This window comes from Lampetra fluviatilis, chromosome 70, assembly GCF_964198595.1.
Source record: "Lampetra fluviatilis chromosome 70, kcLamFluv1.1, whole genome shotgun sequence".
In the NCBI taxonomy this organism is placed as follows: Eukaryota; Metazoa; Chordata; class Hyperoartia; order Petromyzontiformes; family Petromyzontidae; genus Lampetra; species Lampetra fluviatilis.
The window spans coordinates 1846488-1863771 of record NC_136344.1 but is presented as its reverse complement, the minus strand read 5'-3'; the positions used below and the strand labels follow the sequence as shown (position 1 = coordinate 1863771).

General features: G+C 57.3%; 1 protein-coding gene across 1 annotated transcript in view; it reads right to left on the bottom strand.

Annotated features, from left to right (window-relative positions):
- Nucleotides 1-17284, bottom strand: part of LOC144952862 (1-phosphatidylinositol 4,5-bisphosphate phosphodiesterase gamma-1-like) — an 89404-nt gene that overhangs the window by 20279 nt on the left and 51841 nt on the right. Inside the window, exons 13-22 of the mRNA XM_078883332.1 lie at nucleotides 15445-15613; nucleotides 14794-14901; nucleotides 11495-11605; nucleotides 9388-9614; nucleotides 7514-7714; nucleotides 6685-6804; nucleotides 5061-5244; nucleotides 4409-4486; nucleotides 3704-3807; nucleotides 775-865 (exon numbers count right to left, since the gene is read on the bottom strand). Coding sequence (XP_078739458.1) covers nucleotides 775-865; nucleotides 3704-3807; nucleotides 4409-4486; nucleotides 5061-5244; nucleotides 6685-6804; nucleotides 7514-7714; nucleotides 9388-9614; nucleotides 11495-11605; nucleotides 14794-14901; nucleotides 15445-15613 — 1393 coding nt within the window. The remainder of the gene's footprint in view (nucleotides 1-774; nucleotides 866-3703; nucleotides 3808-4408; nucleotides 4487-5060; nucleotides 5245-6684; nucleotides 6805-7513; nucleotides 7715-9387; nucleotides 9615-11494; nucleotides 11606-14793; nucleotides 14902-15444; nucleotides 15614-17284) is intronic.

Below are 17284 nucleotides of genomic sequence, written 5' to 3'. Positions count from 1 at the left end.
GCAGCAGCCTATCAGAATCAGATCGAACCCACCACCTCCTGTAGACCAGGCGAGGTAGTCAACATCTCCTAGCCACCGTGATGATGATGATGATGAGAGAAAGACGCAGACTCCACATAGACCTCCTGTAGACCAGGCGAGGTAGTCAACATCTCCTAGTCACCGTGATGATGATGATGAGAGAGAGAGACGCAGACTCCACATAGACCTCCTGTAGACCAGGCGAGGTAGTCAACATCTCCTAGCCACCGTGATGATGATGATGATGAGAGAAAGACGCAGACTCCACATAGACCTCCTGTAGACCAGGCGAGGTAGTCAACATCTCCTAGTCACCGTGATGATGATGATGAGAGAAAGACGCAGACTCCACATAGACCTCCTGTAGACCAGGCGAGGTGGTCAACATCTCCTAGTCACCGTGATGATGATGATGAGAGAAAGACGCAGACTCCACATAGACCTCCTGTAGACCAGGCGAGGTGGTCAACATCTCCTAGTCACCGTGATGATGATGATGAGAGAGAGAGACGCAGACTCCACATAGACCTCCTGTAGACCAGGCGAGGTAGTCAACATCTCATAGCCACCGTGATGATGAGAGAGAGAGACGCAGACTCCAAATCGCCGAATCAGAATATACAGCATCAGGCATAGTGTGGTGTGGTGGGGTGTGGTGGGGTGTGGTGTGGTGGGGTGTGGTGTGGGGTGGTGTGGTGTAGTGTGGTGTGGTGTAGTGTGGTGTGGTGTAGTGTGGTGTGGTGTGGTGAGCACCTCGGCCTCCGGAGGCTGAGGGATGGACATCTCCTCCACGTAGTTTGCCGGGAACCAGTGCCGCTTCTTGCCACCGTGGTCACCGCACCACCTAAGCCACACGGAGATTCGGCGGCGGCGGTGGTGGTGGCGGTGGTGGTGATGGTGGTGATGGTGGCGGTGGTGGTGATGGTGGTGGTGATGGTGGCGATGGTGGTGGTGAGAGAGAGAGAGGGGAGACAGAGAGAGGGGGAGAAGATGAGGGTGGGGGGGGGGGGTGAGCGAGCGGGTGAGGAGCGAGTGGGTGAGTGGGTGAGTGAGTGGGTGAGTGGGTGAGTGAGTGAGTGAGTGGGTGAGTGAGTGAGTGAGTGGGTGAGGAGCGAGTGGGTGAGTGAGTGGTGAGTGAGTGAGTGGTGAGTGAATGAGTGGGTGAGGAGTGAGTGGTGAGTGAGTGAGTGAGTGGTGAGTGAGTGAGTGAGTGGTGAGTGAGTGAGTGAGTGGTGAGTGAGTGGGTGAGGAGTGGGTGAGGAGCGGGTGAGGAGCGAGTGAGGAGCGAGTGAGTGGTGAGTGAGTGGTGAGGAGTGGGTGAGTGAGTGGTGAGTGAGTGGGTGAGTGAGTGGGTGAGTGAGTGGTGAGTGAGTGGTGAGTGAGTGGTGAGTGAGTGGGTGAGTGAGTGGTGAGTGAGTGGTGAGGAGTGGGTGAGTGAGTGGTGAGTGAGTGGGTGAGTGAGTGGGTGAGTGAGTGGTGAGTGAGTGGTGAGTGAGTGGTGAGTGAGTGGTGAGTGAGTGGGTGAGGAGTGAGGGAGTGGGTGAGTGAGTAAGTGAGGAGTGAGTGGGTGAGTGAGTGGGTGAGTGAGTGGGTGAGTGAGTGGGTGAGTGAGTGAGTGGGTGAGGAGTGAGTGGGTGAGTGAGTGAGTGGGTGAGGAGTGAGTGGGTGAGTGAGTGGGTGAGGAGTGAGTGAGGAGTGAGTGAGGAGTGAGTGGGTGAGTGAGTGGTGAGTGAGTGGGTGAGTGAGGAGTGGGTGAGGAGTGAGTGGGTGAGTGAGTGGGTGAGTGGTGAGTGAGTGGGTGAGTGAGTGGTGAGTGAGTGGTGAGTGAGTGCGTGAGTGAGTGGGTGAGGAGTGAGTGGGTGAGTGAGTGAGTGGGTGAGGAGTGAGTGGGTGAGTGAGTGGATGAGGAGTGAGTGAGGAGTGAGTGGGTGAGTGAGTGGTGAGTGAGTGCGTGAGTGAGTGGGTGAGGAGTGAGTGGGTGAGTGAGTGAGTGGGTGAGGAGTGAGTGGGTGAGTGAGTGGGTGAGTGGATGAGTGGGTGAGGAGTGAGTGGATGAGTGGGTGAGTGAGTGAGTGGGTGAGGAGTGAGTGGGTGAGTGGTGAGTGAGCGAGTGAGTGAGGAGTGGGTGAGGAGTGAGTGGGTGAGTGAGTGGGTGAGTGAGTGGGTGAGTGGTGAGTGAGTGGGTGAGTGAGTGAGTGGTGAGTGAGTGCGTGAGTGAGTGGGTGAGGAGTGAGTGGGTGAGTGGGTGAGTGAGTGGGTGAGTGGGTGAGTGAGTGAGTGAGTGGGTGAGTGAGTGAGTGAGTGGGTGAGGAGCGAGTGGGTGAGTGAGTGGTGAGTGAGTGAGTGGTGAGTGAATGAGTGGGTGAGGAGTGAGTGGTGAGTGAGTGAGTGAGTGGTGAGTGAGTGAGTGAGTGGTGAGTGAGTGAGTGAGTGGTGAGTGAGTGGGTGAGGAGTGGGTGAGGAGCGGGTGAGGAGCGAGTGAGGAGCGAGTGAGTGGTGAGTGAGTGGTGAGGAGTGGGTGAGTGAGTGGTGAGTGAGTGGGTGAGTGAGTGGGTGAGTGAGTGGTGAGTGAGTGGTGAGTGAGTGGTGAGTGAGTGGGTGAGGAGTGAGGGAGTGGGTGAGTGAGTAAGTGAGGAGTGAGTGGGTGAGTGAGTGGGTGAGTGAGTGGGTGAGTGAGTGGGTGAGTGAGTGAGTGGGTGAGGAGTGAGTGGGTGAGTGAGTGAGTGAGTGGGTGAGGAGTGAGTGGGTGAGTGAGTGGGTGAGGAGTGAGTGAGGAGTGAGTGGGTGAGTGAGTGGTGAGTGAGTGGGTGAGTGAGGAGTGGGTGAGGAGTGAGTGGGTGAGTGAGTGGGTGAGTGAGTGGTGAGTGAGTGGTGAGTGAGTGCGTGAGTGAGTGGGTGAGGAGTGAGTGGGTGAGTGAGTGAGTGGGTGAGGAGTGAGTGGGTGAGTGAGTGGATGAGGAGTGAGTGAGGAGTGAGTGGGTGAGTGAGTGGTGAGTGAGTGCGTGAGTGAGTGGGTGAGGAGTGAGTGGGTGAGTGAGTGAGTGGGTGAGGAGTGAGTGGGTGAGTGAGTGGGTGAGTGGATGAGTGGGTGAGGAGTGAGTGGATGAGTGGGTGAGTGAGTGAGTGGGTGAGGAGTGAGTGGGTGAGTGGTGAGTGAGCGAGTGAGTGAGGAGTGGGTGAGGAGTGAGTGGGTGAGTGAGTGGGTGAGTGAGTGGGTGAGTGGTGAGTGAGTGGGTGAGTGAGTGAGTGGTGAGTGAGTGCGTGAGTGAGTGGGTGAGGAGTGAGTGGGTGAGTGAGTGAGTGGGTGAGTGGGTGAGTGGGTGAGTGGTGAGTGAGCGAGTGAGTGAGGAGTGGGTGAGGAGTGAGTGGGTGAGTGAGTGGGTGAGTGAGTGGGTGAGTGGTGAGTGAGTGGGTGAGTGAGTGGTGAGTGAGTGGTGAGTGAGTGCGTGAGTGAGTGGGTGAGGAGTGAGTGGGTGAGTAGTGAGTGGGTGAGTGAGTGGGTGAGTGAGTGGATGAGTGGGTGAGGAGTGAGTGGATGAGTGGGTGAGTGAGTGAGTGGGTGAGGAGTGAGTGAGTGAGTGGTGAGTGAGTGGTGAGTGAGTGGGTGAGTGAGTGGGTGAGTGAGTGGGTGAGTGAGTGGGTGAGTGAGTGAGTGGGTGAGTGAGTGAGGAGCGAGCCTCACCAGCCACCGTCCTGCTTGTCCACGTTGTAGATGACGGAGTTCTTGACGAAGGAGAGTTCGTCGTCACGGTGAGCCCTGTATTCGTACAGCGCCTTCACCGAGCACTGTCGGTAACCACCACCACCAACACCACCACCACCAACACCACCACAGTTACCACCACCGTCACCACCACCGTCACCACCGTCATCATCGTCACGGTGAGGGGAGTGGGGGCAACCGTGGTACAGGTGGCTGTTGCGTGGGTGGTGGTGGTGGGTGGGTGGTGGTGGGTGGGTGGGTGGTGGTGGTGACGGTGGTGGGTGGTGGTGGGTGGGTGGGTGGTGGTGGGTGGTGGTGGTGACGGTGGTGGGTGTTGGGTGTTGGGTGGTGGTGGTGGTGGGTGGTGGTGGTGGTGGGTGGATGGGTGGTGGTGGTGGTGGGTGGGTGGGTGGTGGTGGGTGAGTGGGTGGGGTGGTGGTGGTGGGTGGGTGGTTGGTGGTGGTGGTGGGTGGGTGGGTGGTGGTGGTGGGTGGGTGGGTGGTGGTGGTGGGTGGGTGGGTGGTGGTGGTGGGTGGGTGGGTGGTGGTGGTGGGTGGTGGTGGTGGGTGGTGGGTGGTGGTGGGTGGTGGTGGTGGGTGGTGGGTGGTGGTGGTGGTGGGTGGGTGGTGGGTGGTGGGTGGTGGTGGGTGGTGGTGGTGGTGGTGGCAACCGTGGTGCCACAACCTTGGAGGGAGGCATCTGATTGGGCTCCACGTAGAGGTGGTTGTTGCCGATGCCGTAGAGAGCGTTGTAGTCCGGGTCCTGCATGGTGGGGGGGTGGGTGGTGGGGGGGTGGGGGGGTGGTGGGGGGGTGGTCGGGGGGGGTGAGACAACAGGTCGGGACCGGTGATCGCCACGGCAACGGTGCGGCGAACGGCGGCCACGGCAACGTTCTTCCGAAACGCGAGTGAGTCCCAGAAACAGGGGGTGGTGGGGGGTGCAGCAGCAGCAGCAGCAGGAGCAGCATGGCTGGACATGCCCCGGGGCATGTCCAGCAGTAGTAGCAGCAGCAGCAGCAGCAGCGGTTGTGTGTGTGAGTAGCTGCAGCAGCAGCACCAGCAGCATCACAGCAGCAGCAGCATCACCAGCACCACCAGCAGCAACAGCAGCAGCTGCATCAGCAGCAGCAGCTGCATCAGCATCAGCAGTAGCATCAGCAGCAGCAGTAGCAGCAACAGCAGCAGCAGCAACAGCTGCATCAGCAGCAGCAGTAGCAGCAACAGCAGCAGCAGCAACAGCAGCAGCTGCATCAGCAGCAGCAGTAGCAGCAGCAGCATCATGGCTGGACATGCCCCGGTGCATGTCCCCCCGGGGCGCCACTGGCCGTGTCCCTCACGTCGGTGCCGAGCTTGTGCAGCGTGTCCTCGTTGACGGCGTAGCGCAGGCGCATCTTGCGGTAGAGCGGCCGCCGCTCGTAGTAGCACACGAGCTCCAGCAGGCTCTCAAACTCGGCCGAGCTGCCCAGCATGAAGAGGCGGCCCTCACGCTGGATGCGGCAGTGCTTGATCTTGCCCTCGGCACTGGCGTCGGCGGGGGTGGCGGTGGTGGTGGTGTGTGGGGGGTGGGGGTGTGGTGGTGGTGGTGTGTGGGGGGTGGGGGTGTGGTGGTGGTGGTGTGTGGGGGGTGGGGGTGTGGTGGTGGTGGTTGGTGGTGGTGGTGTGTGGGGGGTGGGGGTGGCGGTGGGGGGTGTGTGTGGGGGGTGGTGGTGGTGGTGGCGGTGTGTGGTGGCGGTGTGTGGGGGGTGGTGGGGGTGGGTGGTGTGGTGTGTGGTGTGTGGGGGGTGGTGGGGGTGTGTGGTGAGTGGTGTGTGTAGTGTGTGTGTGTGGGGTGTGTGGTGGGTGTGTGTGCGTGGTGTGTGTGTGTGGTGTGTGTGTGGTGTCGGTGTGGGGTGTGTGTGGTGTGTGTGGGATGTGGTGTGTGCGGTGTGTGTGGTTGTTGGGGTGTGTGTGGTGTGTGTGGTGTGTGTGGTGTGTGTGTGGTGTGTGTGTGGTTGTTGTGGTGTGTGTGGTGTGTGTGTGGTGTGTGTTGGTGTGTGGGGTGGGGAAGGGGTGGGGTGGAGAGGTGAGTGAGTGTGTGTACAGGTGAGTGTCTCTCTCACCATCAGGCGGGGAATTGTGGGGAGGGGGTGAAAGAGACAGAGGGCGGAAACGCTGACCACGTGCCGTCGAGTGGTGGTGGCGGTAGTGGTGGTGGCAGTGGTGGTGGCGGTAGTGGTGGTGGCGGTAGTGATGGTGGCAGTAGTGGTGGCTCTGGTGGTGGTGGTGGTGGTGGGGTCCGTGACAACGGAAGGAGGGTGGAGTGGTGGTGGTGGTCGCTGCGTCTGCGTCTGTGTCTGCTGTGTCTGCTGTGGTGGTAGTAGTGGTGGCTGTGGTGGTGGTGGTGGCAGGAGTGGTTGCTGCTGTGGTGGTGGTCACTGTGTCTGTGTCTGCTGTGGTGGTGGTGGTGGCAGGAGTGGTTGCTGCTGTGTCTGCTGTGTCTGCTGTGTCTGTGTGTACCGGAAGGTGATGGCGTAGGAGTTGGTCTCGCTGTGTCTGCTGCTGTGTCTGCTGCTGTGTCTGCTGCTGTGTCTGCTGCTGTGTCTGCTGCTGTGTCTGCTGCTGTGTCTGCTGCTGTGTCTGCTGCTGTGTCTGTGTCTGTGTGTACCGGAAGGTGATGGCGTAGGAGTTGGTCTCGCTGCGCTTGCTGTGTCTGCTGCTGTGTCTGTGTCTGCTGTGTCTGCTGTGTCTGCTGCTGTGTCTGCTGCTGCTGTGTCTGCTGTGTCTGCTGCTGTGTCTGCTGCTGTGTCTGTGTGTACCGGAATGTGATGGCGTAGGAGTTGGTCTCGCTGCGCTTGCTGTGTCTGCTGCTGTGTCTGTGTCTGCTGTGTCTGCTGTGTCTGCTGCTGTGTCTGCTGCTGTGTCTGCTGCTGTGTCTGCTGCTGCTGTGTCTGCTGCTGTGTCTGCTGCTGTGTCTGTGTGTACCGGAAGGTGATGGCGTAGGAGTTGGTCTCGCTGCGCTTGCGCACGAGGAAGGCGCCGTCGCGAGGCACCCGCATCAGCATGTGCTCCGCCTCGCCCCGCGACAGGCTGGCGTGGTACCACCTGCACACACAGACAAAGCTCCCCCGTGTAGCCTCCAGCAGCAGGGCTGTAGGGGCAAGTGCTGCTAGTAGCGAGTAGCAGCAGCACCCTATAGACACACAGACAAAGGCCCCCCGTGTAGCCTCTAACATGCTGTAGGGGCAAGTGTTGTCTGTAGCGAGACAGCGAGTAGGTGAGAGCGTTGGTTAGCGAGCGAGTGCACTGGTGAGCAGGTGAGAGCGTTGGTGAGAGCGTTGGTGAGTGAGATAGTGAGCGAGCGAGCGAGCGAGGGGGGGAGTGAGCAAGCGAGCGAGTGAGTGAGAGAGTGAGTGAGCGAGTGAGGGAGCGAGCGAGCGAACCGAGCGAGCGAGTGAGCAAGAGCAAGCGAGTGGGTGAGTGAGCGAGGGAGAGAGAGCGAGCGAAGAGAGTGAGAGAGCGAGCGAGTGAGGGAGTGAGGGAGCGAGCGAAGCGAGCGACCGAGCGAGCGAAGTGAGCAAGAGCGAGCGAGTGGGTGAGTGAGCGAGGGAGAGAGAGCGAGTGAGGGAGTGAGTGAGGGAGCGAGTGAGGGAGTGAGTGAGGGAGTGAGAGATCGAGCGAGCGAGAGAGTGAGCGAAGTGAGCGACCGAGCGGGTGAGTGAGCGAGGGAGAGAGAGTGAGCGAGAGAGTGAGCGAGCGAGCGAGTGAATGAGCGAGAGCAGGCGAGGGTGGCGTGAGGAGTGTGACGACTCACTCCTTGTTCTCGTGCGCGTTGGGCTGGGGCACGGGCTCCGTGAGCCGCATCTCAAACTCGTTGCAGCGTAGCGGCACGTCGCGGTAGTGCATGATGAGCGAGTAGAGCGAGTCGAACATGAGGTTCTCCGTGAGGTAGTACCGCACCGGCACCGACTCCTGCCGGGAGTGGATGCGGCAGTGCTGCACCCGCCCAGAGCGCCTGGCGCAGAGAGGGGGGGTGGGTGGGGGGTGGGTGAGTGGGTGGGGGGTGGGTGAGTGGGTGGGTGTGGGTGAGTGGGTGGGGGGTGAGTGGGTGGGTGAGTGGGTGGGTGGGTGGGTGAGTGGGTGGGGGGTGGGTGAGTGGGTGGTGGGTGAGTGGGTGGGTGGGTGAGTGAATGGGTGTGTGGGTGGGTGAGTGGGGGGTGGGTGGGTGAGTGGGGGGTGGGTGAGTGGGTGGGTGGGTGAGTGAGTGAGTGAGTGGGTGGGTGAGTGGGTGGGTGGGTGAGTGGGTGGGTGGGTGAGTGGGTGGGTGAGTGAGTGGGTGAGTGGGTGAGTGGGTAGGGGGTGAGTGGGTGGGTGGATGGGTGAGTGGATGAGTGGGTGGGTGAGTGGGGGGTGGGTGGGTGGGTGGGTGGGTGAGTGAGTGGGTGGGTGAGTGGGTGAGTGGGTGAGTGGGTGGGTGAGTGAGTGGGTGAGTGAGTGGATGAGTGGGTGGGGGAGTGAGTGGGTGAGTGGGTGAGATGGTGAGTGAGATGGTGGGTGGGTGAGTGGGTGGGTGAGTGGGTGAGTGAGTGGGTGAGTGGATAAGTGGGTGGGCGAGTGAGTGAGATGGTGAGTGAGATGGTGAGTGAGATGGTGGGTAGGTGAGTGGGTGGGTGAGTGGGTCGGCGAGTGAGATGGTGAGTGAGATGGTGGGTGGGTGAGTGGGTGGGTGAGTGGGTGAGATAGTGAGTGAGATGGTGGGTGGGTGAGTGGGTGGGTGAGTGGGTGAGTGAGTGGGTGAGTGGGTGGGTGAGTGGGTGAATGGGGGAGTGGGGGGGTGAGTAGGTAAGTGGGTGGGTGAGTGGGCAAGTGAGTGAGATGGTGGTAAGATGGTGGGTGGGTGAGTGGGTGAGTGAGATGGTGGGTGAACGTGACATTACTAAGCTACACTACTACTATACTACACCACACCACCACTACACCCACCAGAATGAGAGCTTGTAGTACTACACTACGACTACACTACTACTACTACACCACTGCTACTACACTACTACGACACCACTACAACAACACTACTACACCACCACTACTACTACACCACACCACTACACTACTACACTACCACCACTACACTACACCACCACTACTACACTACTACACCACTACTACACTACTACACTACACCACACCACTACACTACACCACCACTACTACTACTACACTACCACCACTACACTACACCACTACTACTACACCACACCCACCAGAATGACAGCGTGTAGTTCCCTACTACACTACTACTACATACTACACCACTACTACTACACCACTACCCTACACCACTACTACACCACTACCACTACACCACTACCACACCCACCAGAATGACAGCGTGTAGTCCCCTACTACACCACGCCACTACTACACTACTACTACACCACTACTACACCACTACTACTACACCACTACTACTACACCACCACTACTACACCACTACTACACCACTACTACACCACTACTACACCACTACTACACCACTACTACTACTACACCACTACTACACCACTACTACATTACTACACCACTACTACACCACTACTACTACACCACTACTACACTACTACACCACTACTACACCACTACTACACTACCACTACTACTACACCACTACTACTACACTACACCCACCAGAATGACAGTGTGTAGTCCCCCACGAAGGTTTCGCTCTCGCGCACGAGGAACGTCCCGTCGCGCCCCCCGTCGCAAACCCCCCCCGCCACCGCCCCCCCCCCCCCACCGCCCCCCCCCCCCACGCTGCAGACATCCAGCAGGAGGCTCTCCGCCATGCCCCGTCCTCCCGCCAGCTTGCCGTGGAACCACTTCTCGCTGTAGTGCAGCTCGCCCCGCCCCAGCTCCTTGAAAGACGCGGCACGCCGGGAGGGACAGAGGTCAAGCCGTGCCCCGTCGACACGCAAGCCATGTTGGCAGCATCGTCTGGAAGCACGTTATAGTTTTTGCGACGTAGAATTGTAACGTATTACTTACTTTTCGATGTAAAGCTTTTTTCGTGACTGCAGCAGGGATTCACATTCTTGGTTCTTTCGGTAAAGTCGTCACGTAGAAGGGAAGTAATAAAATTATAAAAATAAAAATTAATAAAATAATTCTCACGACGTTTCGGCCACAACGCAAGCAGCCGTCCTCAGGTGAAACCAGGTCAGACGCTGTCGCCTCGACAGACCTGGTTTCACCTGAGGACGGCTGCTTGCGTTGTGGCCGAAACGTCGTGAGAATTATTTTATTATGTTTTATTTTTATTATTTTATTGTTTCCCTTCTACGTGATGACTTTACCGAAAGAACCAAGAAGATGTATTACTTGCTGTTAGCAGCTCAGCTTATTGGAGAGTATATTTAGTATACTGATGATACTATGTAGTTTATACTTTAGTTGTTTACGTGGTGGTTTAGTTTCTGCGGCTACATACTATTAACATTCCTTCCCTTTATTAATGCTACCCCCATCCCCTCCCTTTGATGCTGCTAACCCTGCATAATGCACGGGCATGATAGGACTTTGAAACCCCCCGCCCACCTCCTACGTATTTCACAAGTAGTACTAATCACATACCTGCATTTCCCATAAATATGATAAATTCCTCTTGATATGCAAATTATTTTGTCAAGGCGCTCTACCCCCTCCAACCCAGCAGCTTAAATAGACGCTCCAAGCCTGGTGGTGTTTCATTCAGACGCTGTCTCCCCGACAGACCTGGTCTTCACCTGAGGACGGCTGCTTGCGTTGTGGCCGAAACGTCATGAGAATTGTTTTATTACGTTTTCTTTTAATTATTTTATTATTTCCCTTCTACGTGACTTTACCGAAAGAACCAAGAAGATGAATCCCTGCTGCGGTCACGAGAGAAGCTTTACATCGAAAGGTGTCAGTTTTGTTGCCATAAAAAGGGGAAAAAGCCCCATGAGTAGATGTTGGTGCTGGCAAAGGAGGTCCCATGATGTATCTGCTCACCCCGAGCCCTCATCACTCTGGTAGCGCGTTGTCTTTGTGCTGTGCGCCTTTTGGCGTCATCTGGTCGAACACCGTATGAGACTAGGCTCTAAAGAAAGCTGTCTCTGGTGTGGACCAATCAGTTTCGAGGACAATGCATACATTATCAGAGTTTTGTTTTTGTTTGCATTTGACTGCAAGTAGCAGCAGGTGGCACCTGTGAAGGCTGCCGGCACTGTGGCACACGAGGGGGTGGGTGGCCAGCACCACGCCCGGCCGCCTTTGTCTCTCCCCCAGTGGCGATGTTTACTACACACCGCACCAGGTACTCATTTGAGGCCGAGTCGACCTAGGGGAGGCCCAGGACCGGTTCAGATAATCGTCACCACTGGTGTTGGCCGTGAGCGGGAATCGAACTCGGGTCGCCGGGTTCGTAGCGCAGCGCTACGCTACCGCTCCCGGCATTGTTGGTGTTGTGGCGTTGTTGTTGTTGTTGTGGCATTGTTGTTGTGGAATTGTTGTTGCTGTGGAGTTGTTGTTGTGGCGTTGTTGTTGTTGTTGTGGCATTGTTGTTGTGGAATTGTTGTTGCTGTGGAGTTGTTGTTGTGGCGTTGTTGTTGTTGCTGTGGCGTTGTTGTTGTGGCGTTGTTGTTGTTGTTGTTGTGTTATTGTTGTTGTAGCATTGTTGTTGTTGCTGTGGCGTTGTTGTTGTTGTGGCGTTGTTGTTGTTGTTGTGGCGTTGTTGTTGCTGTGGAGTTGTTATTGTTGTTGTTGTTGTGGTGAGCACCTCCCCGGGCGCCTCCTCCCCCTCGTCGTCGTCAGCGGGCCGCGTCACCGCCGTCTCCTCCGAGTAGAAGATCCTGGCGTTGGTCAACACAAAGTAGTGCGGGTTCCACTCCTACGGTGAGACACACACACAGTGACACACACTCACAGTGAGACACACACACACGGTGAGACACACACACACAGTGAGACACACACACACAGTGAGACACACACACACACGGTGAGACACACACACACACACAGTGAGACACACTCACAGTGAGACACACACACACGGTGAGACACACACACACAGTGAGACACACACACACAGTGAGACACACACACACACGGTGAGACACACACACACACACAGTGACACACACTCACAGTGAGACACACACACACGGTGAGACACACACACACAGTGAGACACACACACACAGTGAGACACACACACACACGGTGAGACACACACACACACACACAGTGAGACACACACACAGTGAGACACACACGCACGGTGAGACACACACACACGGTGAGACACACACACACACACGGTGAGACACACACACATACAGTGAGACACACACACGGTGAGACACACACACAGTGAGACACAAAGTAGTGCGGGTTCCACTCCTAGTGAGACACACACGGTGAGACACACACAGTGAGACACACACACACAGTAAGACACACACACACACGGTGAGACACACACACACAGTGACACACACACACACAGTGAGACACACACACAGTGAGACACACACACACAGTGAGACACAAAGTAGTGCGGGTTCCACTCCTACGCCGGGAGGGGTGACACACACAGTGAGACACACACACACACGGTGAGACACACACACACGGTGAGACACACACGGTGAGACACACACACACGGTGAGACACACACACACAGTGAGACACACACAGTGAGACACAAAGTAGTGCGGGTTCCACTCCTACACCGGGAGGGGCGACACACATGGCGGAGGGATACGCGGGGAGACACGCACACACACACACGGTGAGACACACACACGGTGAGACACGCACACACACACACAGTGAGACACACACACACACAGAGACACACACACACACGGTGACACACACACACACACACGGTGAGACACACACACACGGTGAGACACACACGGTTAGACACACACACACGGTGAGACACACACACACGGTGAGACACACACACGGTGAGACACACACACGGTGAGACACACACACACACACACGGTGAGACACACACACACGGTGAGACACACACACGGTGAGACACACACACACAGTGAGACACACACGGTGAGATACACACACACACACACACGGTGAGACACACACACACAGTGAGACACACACGGTGAGATACACACACACACACACACGGTGAGACACACACGGTGAGACACACACACACAGTGAGACACACACACACAGTGAGACACACACACACACGGTGAGACACACACACACACACAGTGAGACACACACACACAGTGAGACACACACACACACGGTGAGACACACACACACACACACAGTGAGACACACACACAGTGAGACACACACGCACGGTGAGACACACACACACGGTGAGACACACACACACACACGGTGAGACACACACACATACAGTGAGACACACACACGGTGAGACACACACACAGTGAGACACAAAGTAGTGCGGGTTCCACTCCTAGTGAGACACACACGGTGAGACACACACAGTGAGACACACACACACAGTAAGACACACACACACACGGTGAGACACACACACACAGTGACACACACACACACAGTGAGACACACACACACGGTGAGACACACACACACACAGTGAGACACACACACAGTGAGACACACACACACAGTGAGACACACACACACAGTGAGACACAAAGTAGTGCGGGTTCCACTCCTACGCCGGGAGGGGTGACACACACAGTGAGACACACACACACACGGTGAGACACACACACACGGTGAGACACACACGGTGAGACACACACACACGGTGAAACACACACACACAGTGAGACACACACAGTGAGACACAAAGTAGTGCGGGTTCCACTCCTACACCGGGAGGGGCGACACACATGGCGGAGGGATACGCGGGGAGACACGCACACACACACACGGTGAGACACACACACGGTGAGACACGCACACACACACACAGTGAGACACACACACACACAGAGACACACACACACACGGTGACACACACACACACACACGGTGAGACACACACACACGGTGAGACACACACGGTTAGACACACACACACGGTGAGACACACACACACGGTGAGACACACACACGGTGAGACACACACACGGTGAGACACACACACACACACACGGTGAGACACACACACACGGTGAGACACACACACGGTGAGACACACACACACAGTGAGACACACACGGTGAGATACACACACACACACACACGGTGAGACACACACGGTGAGACACACACACACACACACGGTGAGACACACACACACGGTGAGACACACACACGGTGAGACACACAGGGAGATACACAGGGAAACACCACGTGGCCCTGTGGTTGAGTGGCTGTGTCTCCGTGTGGCCGTGTTTCCACATCTCTGCGTGACTACTTCTCCGCGTGTCCACGTGTCTGCCTGTCTGCGTGCGTGTCCGCGTGTCTGTGTGCGAGTGTGCGAGTGTGTGTGTGTCTACCTGCAAGTGTGTGAGTGTACGTGTGCGAGTGTACGTGTGTGCGTGTCCATGTGTCTGCCTGTCTGCATGCGTGTCCGTGTGTGAGTGTGTCGGCGTGTCCGTGTGCGAGTGTGCATGTGTGTGTGTGTCTACGTGCGAGCGTGCGAGTGTACGTGTCTGCGTGCGTGTCCGCATGTCCGTGTGCGAGTGTGTGAGTGTACGAGTGTGCGAGTGTACGTGTGTGCGAGTGTGTGAATGTCTACGTGCGAGTGTGTGAGTGTACGTGTGAGCGAGTGTGCGTGTGTGCGAGTGTATGTGTGTGCGTGTGTGTCTACGTGCGAGTGTGTGAGTGTGCGAGTGTGTGATTGTGCGTGTACGTGTGTGCGAGTGCGGTGAGTGTGCGTGTGTGCGAGTGTGTGTGTCGACGTGCGAGTGTACGTGTGTGTGCGTGCGTGAGTGTGCGAGTGTGTGTGTGTCTACGTGTGTGTGTGTGTCTACGTGTCCGTGTGAGTGTGCGAGTGTGTGTGTGAGTGTACGAGTGTACGTGCGAGTGTGCGTGTGTGTGCGTGCGTGAGTGTGCGAGTGTGTGTGTGTGCGTACGTGGTCGACGGGGTCTTGCAGGAAGAGGATGCCGTTCTTGAGCGAGTTGCTGAGATCCGTCTCGCTGCCCACGCTGTCCTCCAGCACCTGCGACTCAATCGTCTTGTGCTGGAGACACGGGGGGGGGGGTGGGGGAGCGTTTGGTGACGTGAGCGAGCGTAGCGTGCGTGTGTGTGTGTGTGGATGTGTGTGCGTGGATGTGCGTGTGCGTGGATGTGTGTGAGCGTGTGTGTGCATGGATGTGTGTGTGTGCGTGGATGTGTGTGTGTGCGTGGATGTGTGTGTGAGTGTGTGTGTGCATGGATGTGTGTGAGCGTGTGTGAGCGTGTGCGTGGGCGCGTGTGTGTGTGTGCGTGGATGTGTGTGTGTGTGCGTGTGTGTGCGTGGATGTGCGTGTGCGTGGATGTGCGTGTGTGTGTATGTGTGTGTGCGTGGATGTGTGTGAGCGTGTGTGTGTGCGTGAGCGTGGATGTGTGTGAGCGTGGATGTGTGTGTGCGTGGATGTGTGTGAGCGTGGATGTGTGTTGTGTGTGCAGGTTATCGAGTGTTCCCATTTGTGACACCACTACCGCCCCCCCCACTACTCCCCCCCACTACCGCCCCCCCCCACCACCCCCCCCACCACCCCCCCCCCCCCCCCGCGGTGGTCACCTTGACGACGATCTTGTTCTTGAGCTGGCTGGGCGAGGGCAGCTCGTCGACGGGCCCGTCGGCCGCCTTGGTGAGCAGCGCGTCCCCAAACACCTGGCGGAACAGCTGCGCCATCTTGCGCTGCTGCGGGATGGTGCAGTGGTCTTCGATGGACAGGATCACGGGGTACCTGCGCGTGCGTGCACGTGTGTGTGTGCGTGTGTGTGTGCACGTGTGTGTGAGCGTGTGTGTGTGCGTGTGTGTGTGAGCGTGTGTGTGCGTGTGTGCGTGTGTGTGTGAGCGTGTGTGTGTGTGAGCGTGTGTGTGCGTGTGTGTGAGCGTGTGTGTGTGCGTGTGTGTGTACGTGTGTGTGTACGTGTGTGTGCGTGCGGGAGTGGTGGTGCAGCGGTTAGCGCTACGAACCTGGCCATGATCCACCAACAACACCGGGTGGCTCACTCACTCACTCACCCATCAACTCACCCACTCACTCACTCACTCACCCACAAGACCACTCACCGACTCACTCACCCACCCACTCATGGACTCACTCACTTACCCACTCACTCACCCACCTGACCACTCACCTACTCACTCACCCACTCATCAATTCACTCACCCACCGACTCACTCACTCACTCAATCACCCACTCATCGACACACCCACCCACCCGTTGATTCACTCACTCACCCACCCACCCATTGACTCACTCACCCACCCACTCATCGACTCAATCCTCCACTTATCAACTCACTCACTCACTCACCCACCCATCGACTCACCCACTCACTCACCCACTCACCTACTCACTCGCTCACTCATCGACTCACTCACCCACTCATTGACTCACCCACCCATCGACTCGCTCACTCACCCATCCACCAACGCACCCACCCATTGACTCACTTATTCACCCACCCACCCATCGACTCACTCACCCACCCACCCATTGACTGACTCACTCACCCACTCATCGACTCACTCACCCACCCACCCATCGACTCACTCACCAATCCACCAACTCACCCCCCCATTGACTCACTCACTCGCCCACCCATTGACTCACTCACTCACCCACCCATTGACTCACCCACTCACTCACCCACTCACCTACTCACTCACCCATCCACAAACTCACCCACCCACCCATCGACTCACTCACTCACCCATCCACCAACTCACCCACTCACCCACCCACTCACCTACTCACTCACCCACTCACCTACTCACTCGCCCACTCATCGACTCACTCACCCACCCATTAACTCACTCACCCACCCATTGACTCACCCACCCATTGACTCACCCACCCACTCACCTACTCACTCGCCCACTCACCGACTCACTCACCCACCCATTAACTCACTCACCCACCCATTAACTCACTCACCCACCCATTGACTCACTCACCCACCCATTGACTCACCCACCCACTCACCTACTCACTCGCCCACTCACCGACTCACTCACCCACCCATTAACTCACTCACCCACCCATTGACTCACCCACCCACCCACCCACTCACCTACTCACTCGCCCACTCATCGACTCGCCCACTCACCCACCCATTGACTCACCCACTCACCCACCCACTCATCTACTCACTCGCCCACTCATCGACTCACCCACTCACCCACCCATTGACTCACCCACTCACTCACCCACCCATCGACTCACTCACCCACCCACCCATTGACTGACTCACTCACTCACCCACTCATCGACTCACTCACCCACCCACCCATCGACTCACTCACCCATCCACCAACTCACCCCTCCATTGACTCACTCACTCGCCCACCCATTGACTCACTCACTCACCCACCCATTGAGTCACCCACTCACTCACCCACTCACCT